At 34.2% G+C, this 7,410-nt stretch overlaps 1 protein-coding gene across 1 annotated transcript; it reads left to right on the top strand.

Annotated features, from left to right (window-relative positions):
* Positions 1–3,584: 3,584 nt before the first annotated feature.
* Positions 3,585–7,082, top strand: LOC114720462 (erlin-2-B-like). Its single transcript, XM_028906108.1, has 8 exons — positions 3,585–3,811; positions 5,223–5,346; positions 5,448–5,515; positions 5,602–5,661; positions 5,767–5,925; positions 6,309–6,455; positions 6,556–6,770; positions 6,890–7,082. Exons 1-8 carry the CDS (start codon positions 3,707–3,709, stop codon positions 7,080–7,082), a joined length of 1,071 nt encoding a protein of 356 aa, XP_028761941.1. The 5' UTR covers positions 3,585–3,706.
* Positions 7,083–7,410: the final 328 nt, after the last annotated feature.

The raw sequence follows: 7,410 nt of genomic DNA, 5'->3' as shown, positions 1-7,410 counted from the left end.
ACACACACACACAATTCGTTCGGCAGAGAAAGTAAAAATAAAATGTTATTAAGATATTTATTTAAAATAAAAGCACCAATATCGTAGTGCCACGTTGATGCTGAGATTGAAAAGTCAAACTGGACGTATGAGATGAAATTTGGAAATGCTACTAAGGGGGTGTTTAGATGTTATAAGAAATGTTTTTTAAAAGTATTTTTTCACAAGTCAAAATAAACTTCTCCAAATATTTCTTTCGGATACATAAAATTACTTTTGAAACTATAGTTTAGTTTCCATCCAAACACTTCCTGAGTATCAGCATGATGACAGAAGAAAACTCGCCAATTGCGATTTTAATATATTGGCATTAGTTTGAGATTTAAAAAGCACTTGCATATGGGAACTATATGAACATATAAATAAGAAAAATTAATCAAATAAGAAACATTTGAAATGTTTATATGATATAAGCGAGGTTTTTTTCCAAAGGACTAGATTGTTTGGTGCTCATCACTTATATTTTTCATCTGATTTTTATTTTAAAAAAAAGATAGGAACAGTCTTTTTTTAAATTTCTATTGGAGTTTTTAATTTTGTTTTAGCTTTATTCCAAACTACTCCTCTGGTCCTATTTATAAGACAGAGAAAAGATATTTTTTGGTCCTATTTATAGGGTACTGAAAGAAATTTTTTATATAGATGTATAATTTTACCCTTCATTTGTTATTCTGTTAGCTTTGTTTATATAAGGTATAATAAAGTTAAAAAAATCATTGAATTTTGAATTAGAATTCATGTAGTTTAAGGTTTTTCTTGATTTGTGTGAAATACGTTGAAAATGACTTATAAATAAGACCAGAAGGGTAATAAATAAATAAAAACATGATTAATTTTCTACTGAAAGTAATAAAAGAACATTTTGATTCATTTAAATTGAATTTAAACATGCCAGACTACTCCAAATAAAAAAGAAAGAACAACAGGCCAAAAGGCAATCCATTTCTTAAGCTAATTATTATCCGTTTTGAAAATTGTACAGGTGATATATTGAACGTCAGAAGCCACGTATAAAAATAACTAAAAAAACAGGGATCGCTCCGGGGTCCCACCTACTGGTGCCTCCAATCTTTGACTTTGAGTACATAGCTTTGAGCCTTCGAGAAGTCTCCACTTGCGAACTTGGCCAGATGCCGAAAAGAAATCATCTGATTCATCTCCTATCAATACATTCTTAGATATTTTTTTAGGAAAATTTCAGTTTCCTCCCACAATATGGACTTGATAAATTTTCAGTCCCCAGAAATTTTGAAAATTGAATTCAGCCACTCTGACACAAAATGAAATTAAACAAACAAATAAAAAGACCATTTAGCCCTTAAAATAGATAATGCGCAACTCCATACATAAAAATTTACAACAAAAAACAGAGAAATAACAATTCTTTATATAAAAAATTGCAACAAAGAATAGAAAACGTACAACTCCACGTATAAGAATTTATAGGAATGGACAAATAACAACTATGCATATTATGTCATTCACAACAATAAATAGAAAAGTAATAACTATACATATAAAAGTTTATAAGAAACAATCAAAAAATAACATTTACATATATATATATATATATATGATCGTTTACAACAAACAATAAAAAAAAACAACTATAGATATGAAAATTTGCAACAAAAAATAAAAATATAAAATTTAATCAAATAACATTTATATGTATATTGTCATTTAAGGACTAAATAATCTTTTGACCTGTTTATTTAATTTTATTTTGGGTTAGAGAGACTGAATTGAATTTTAAAAATCTTTCGGGACTGAAAATTTATTAAGTCCACATTGTGGGACTTAGCTGAAATTTTCTTATTTTTTTTATTGATATGCTATAAACAATTAAAAAAAAGCGCACACACAAATTCTCCATTGCAAAAGAAATTAGTAAGGAAAAAAATCCTAATTAAACCCACTTTTTTTTAATTAACAAAAGCAGTGTATTCATAAAAGAATACAAATGAACAATCCAAGGAAAGAGGGCAGGGCAGAAAATTATCCTACACTTGAACGCTCACTGACACTAACATTAGCGATACAATCATTGCTACTAAAATCAAATACATAAGCCTGCCGTTCTACAACATTAAGAGCGTCCTTCTCTAAAATATGTTGAAAATGAGATGGTGTTGTAACAAGTATTCTATTGGAAACCACCCCATTCTTTGCACAAGTTGCTAAGTAGTATGCAGCATTATTTCCACTTCTTGAAACCATAATGAACTGAATATGAGACCTAGCCTTCAAAAGTTCAAGAATGTTAGTAAAAATATTAGTACATTACCATTCTATATCACAAGACGAACCATTCATAGTAGCCTTATATAATTCCAGACAATCAGTTTCCAAACTGATATTCTCACAACTGAAACAATCACTCAAAATTATTGTATCTTTACAAGAAAGACATTCGGATTGAAAGGGAGGGATTGCAGCAACTTTCTTACAACCAAGAGGGTCACCATTATGGTCTCTACAAATAATCCCAACACCAGCAGAGGTAGAGTTTGTGTTGAATGCACCATCAAAGTTCATTTTTAATGATCTAGCAAAATGTGCCTTCCACACTAATTTCCTTGCCATGCTCTGACCACTACATCTCTGTCTTTGCACAAAATCAGTCTTTTTAGCAGACTATACTTCATTTACAAGCAGTGAAGCCAAGGAGACAACTTTCACCGGATCTATCTGAATTCCTTTGAAAATAAAATCACACCTTGCCTTCCAAATCTCCCAACAAAGTGCTACTATAAGGGATTTACCTTTATCATCAACATCCTTACAGTGAAAAAGCATTTTCTCTAGCCACCTCTTGATACAAACTATTGGTTGTTTTTAACAGGTATTGGTTTGAATGTTCATTATCTTTAACTAATTAAATCCACTTGAAACACCAAAACTCAAATTCAAATTAATACTTTTAGCAAATTACTAATGAGGCCAAGAAGCATAATAAAAAATTTCTAAATATTGTGAAGAGACTAAAAGTTTATATTCGTCTTCTCTCTCTACATAGATATAGATTTATATTATACATACACAGTAATATATATAATATATTCAAATATAATATATTATATTATAACAATGTTATATCATTTTTTATTTCAAAATACATATAAAAACATTTTATCATATAAAAATAAAATAAGGAGAAAGTTATTTGCATAAAAATTTGAAAGAATAGTTTAAAAAAAGACTTTGAAGATAAAAAATTTATAAATAGAAACCCATTATAATATTAGTATTAGTTTTGACAACAATTAATAAGCAAATGATAATAATGTTTATGAATGAGTTATTGTATGTAATTTTTTAATTTTTAGGGTTTTTTTTTGCAATTTTTCCTCAAAAGTTCCCCCTTCGCCTCCACCTGTCCCCCCCCCCCCCTCCTTCCTTTGACAAACAAAAAAATTTAAATATGTTGTTTTTGCTTCCCCTTTTCCTCCCGTCATGCCCTCGCTTTATTATTTGTCACATACAGACGGAGAAACTTGAGCCTGTTCTGCCTTCTATCTCTCCCTCCTTCACCTCCTCCTCCTCAGACTCCATAAGAAACAGAGCATTCATTTTCTCTGTTATCATTGCTCCCCGGCGCCCACAAGGAAAGTGAAAGACGTGGGTTCAGTGTTCTGTGACTGGGCGGGTAGCGCAGATAATCGCCATGGAGCCAAATCAACAGAGGACTCGTGCTCATCAGTCGCGTTCTCCGATGCAAACCTCCTCCATTCTCACTGTTATTATCCCATTCATCGCCGTCGTTGCCATGGTAACCTTCTCTCTCAGTGTTACATACTCGGTTTTGTTCTTCGATTCTTCATTTCTCGATGTTTGATCTTATCAAGTTACCGTATGGTGATCTTCTCTCTCAATATTACTGTATGGTTAAAAGTGTGTTGGCACCTATCTACCAGCTCAAAATCACTAGTTACTGTATTTGGATGTGGAAGTTGGGGATTCTGGTGTTCACATTTTAAATTACCGATAGGCAACGATTTCTCTACCGCCATAATAACCATACAATTACAGCAAAGTTCCAATCCCTTCTTCTATCCTTCTTTCTGCTAAGATTCTGCAGAAACCACTCATACAGAGGCAAAATGACTCTCAGTGTTTTCTTCTCAATAACTTTGTCCAGAATTGTCTTGCCGCCACACAATCTCGGACGACATGTAAAGTATCCTCCTCTCTTTCCATACAAATCAAAGAAGCTGGAGAAGTATACAAAAATTTATTCCTCCTAGCCGAGGTTAAGAAGACCGCTATTAATGGCGACTGCAGAAATGGCAGTCGAACTGTGTATTCTTCGAGGTCTCTTCCACGCCCAAATCCTTTTCCAAACTACATCTGCCCCTGCTCTATCAAATTCTTTTAAGCAATTATACATATATATCCTATACTGGGTATTTACCATGAGAGTTAACCAGCCACTTGATTGAATCCTCTGCGTCCTCTGGCCTTGGAGGTAACGGCCATGTGCATTTTCATTACCTGTCAACCGTATATAAATTCTTAAATTACGATACTGCTCGAAATCGCATTGGTGAATCGTATATAAATTTTTTTTTCTTTTTTTTTGGATCAAAGCATTCAAATTCTTTTTTTTTTTAATCAAACTCTATAAATTCTTCTTTTCCCTCTTTTTTCCCCCTTCATATATTATGGTTTTATTTTTCCAACTGTTTATTGGCTTTTGCGCATACTTTGGTTTGACATCGAGTTTAGACTTGATTACGGCAGCGGACATTATCCAAAGTTCTCTTTTCTTTTGAAAAATTTTATAACTGGATCTGATTCATATATGTTCGTTAAATTTTTTGGTGAAGCAATAATCAGGCGATTTAAACTAGCCCGTGCATAACACGACGTCTATGTTCTTTAAGAAATTCAAGGTGATCGCGGATTCCGCTGCAACCTAAAATGTTTGTTGCTGTGGGGAAAAAAAATCCTTTGCTGCTGTTATTTTTTCTCTTTTACCTTGTGAGGAAGGAGATCAGTTCAAATAATAATGTGATGGTTTTCACATTTTTAACTATCCATGGCTTATTCATTCATGTTGTCTGAGTTGAAAGTTTCACTGTTCTGTTATGAACCAGCAAATCTGCATTTTGAATCACATTCTAGTTGATTACACTCGAAAGTCAAAATCTGAAACTTATAACATGAGGAACTGTCTACAGGTATTGATCCCTTCATCCCCGTCATCTTTTAAACATAGCATTTCTATTCTGCACCAAGTCCCAGAAGGCCACGTAGGGGCATATTGGAGAGGAGGTGCTCTTCTGAAAACAATTACAGAACCAGGTTATTGTTTGTTTCTTGATTCTTCTTGTTGTTGCTGTTGTTATTCTTCAGCATCCATTGGCCCCGAGTTTGATTCGTGTTCTTGGTGCTGACTCTTCTAGGTTTTCACTTAAAGATGCCTTTCATAACACAGTATGAGCCTGTTCAAGTGACACTCAAGACAAATATGGTAAGTTGTTACAGAGCAGTTTCTAAAATGGTGGTCTTACTTGGCAAATGGCACAATAAGTTGAATTAGTATTGTAATACTTGCAGGTGACAGATATACGGTGTGGTACTAAAGGAGGTGTCATGATCAATTTTGAGAAGATAGAAGTAAATATCCATAACATAGTTCATGAGCTGATCTTATATTTTGCTTTATTACATTTAAAATTTAAATGCAATGATTTTTACCGTCACCGTTGTTGTTCAATTAAGGTTGTAAACCGACTTCATAAGGAATATGTCTATGAGACATTGCTCAATTATGGGATGCATTATGAAAAGACATGGATATATGACAAGATTCATCATGAGATTAATCAGTTCTGCAGTTCTCATAGTTTTCAACAGGTTTACATTGATGTTTTTGATCAGGTAAGAGCGTCACAGTGTCTCTATCTTTTAGGTAATCTGATGAGGAAAAAGTTAACGCTTCAAAAATGAATCTTCTATTGCTCTAGTGAATTATTATAGTCGCTTTCATTTACGGGTAGCCTGAACACTACAATGTTCAAGCAATATGACAAGCTGATTTGATGAACATTTAGGGACTGAGTTCTAGATTCCACTGTCATTTCCTCAAAAAGTTGATGAAAGTCTTGGGTCTTATTGCTGTTATAGAATTTATGACGACTCATTGTGGTATTTTAGATTAGTGCCTGTATTAAGTGTAATCTGTCTTCTAGATTTTTTGTCTTTCTTATAATGATTACATGCTAACATTTATGATGGCAACACGACTGTTTCGGTTCATTCAGATTGGTAACAAGATGAAAGACGCTCTTCATGCTGATTGTACCCGTTATGCTCCAGGCATTGAAGTTATCAGTGTCCGTGTCACAAAACCAACCATTCCAGATAGCATCAGACGCAACTTCGAGCAAACGGAAGAGGAGCGCTCTAAGGTAGCGTTTTGGCTCATTTCATTCTTTCTAAAATCATCTTTTCTTTTTGGGCCAAATTTCTAAAATTGCTGTTGAGCACGTTTTTGGTTGTGTCGGATAGGTCTTAGTTGTTACTGAAAGACAGAAGGTAGCTGAGAAGGAGGCAGAGACTTTGAAGAAGATGGCTATTAGTGAGGCTGACAAAAATGCCAGTGTTAGCCAGATCCTTATGGGGCAGAAGTTGGCGGAAAAAGAAGCTTCTGGGCGCCACCAACAAATTGAGAACCGTATGTACCTAGAACGCGAGAAGACCTTGGCAGATGCGTATTTCTACCGGTGAGTTTTGCTATATTCCCTTGAACAAAAGTTGATTAACACAACACAACTAATTCATCCTGCTAGAACAAAGAAATGATTGATGGCATTGGTTTTCCTTTTCCCCTTTCAATTTCAAGTGCAACAAAAGAGGCTGAAGCAAACAGGTTGATGCTTACCCCCAAATTTCTGGTGCTTAAATTCATCGAGGCCACTGCCAATAATACCAAGACAAGCTCTGGGAATAAGATGTCTCGCCTCTGTCCATTCCTCGTCGCCCTGTTTCAAGGTTTGCTCTCGTTCAGATTTTTCCCCGGCCTCGGCCGGAGCTAAATAGGATTTTTTATCAGAGGCTACTCCGAAATGTCTGGAAAACGTGTTTATAGAGACATTTGGGAAAGAGAGTTGCATTATTTATGAGGCATTCTTGCTAGGCTTGATAAGACCCAACAGGATGATGTGTATTTATAATTTAGTACGATGTAATGTTTGGTTTGTTGTTATAAGTGCATGTTTGGATCTGCGTGCATGATTAACTTGAAAGAAGAAGTACTCTTATTCTGTTAATCGACTAAAAAGCTACTTAATTAATTCCAAGTAACCCCTAATTGTCGTGCAATGAAGATCATGTGAATGATGCAAAATATTAATGAACCGGAAA

The sequence above is a fragment of the Neltuma alba genome, unplaced genomic scaffold (assembly GCF_004799145.2).
Source record: "Neltuma alba isolate B1F8T4 unplaced genomic scaffold, ASM479914v2 tig00011986_pilon, whole genome shotgun sequence".
In the NCBI taxonomy this organism is placed as follows: domain Eukaryota; kingdom Viridiplantae; phylum Streptophyta; class Magnoliopsida; order Fabales; family Fabaceae; genus Neltuma; species Neltuma alba.
The sequence above is the reverse complement of the archived record's forward strand: the minus strand, read 5'-3'. Positions and strand labels throughout refer to the sequence as shown.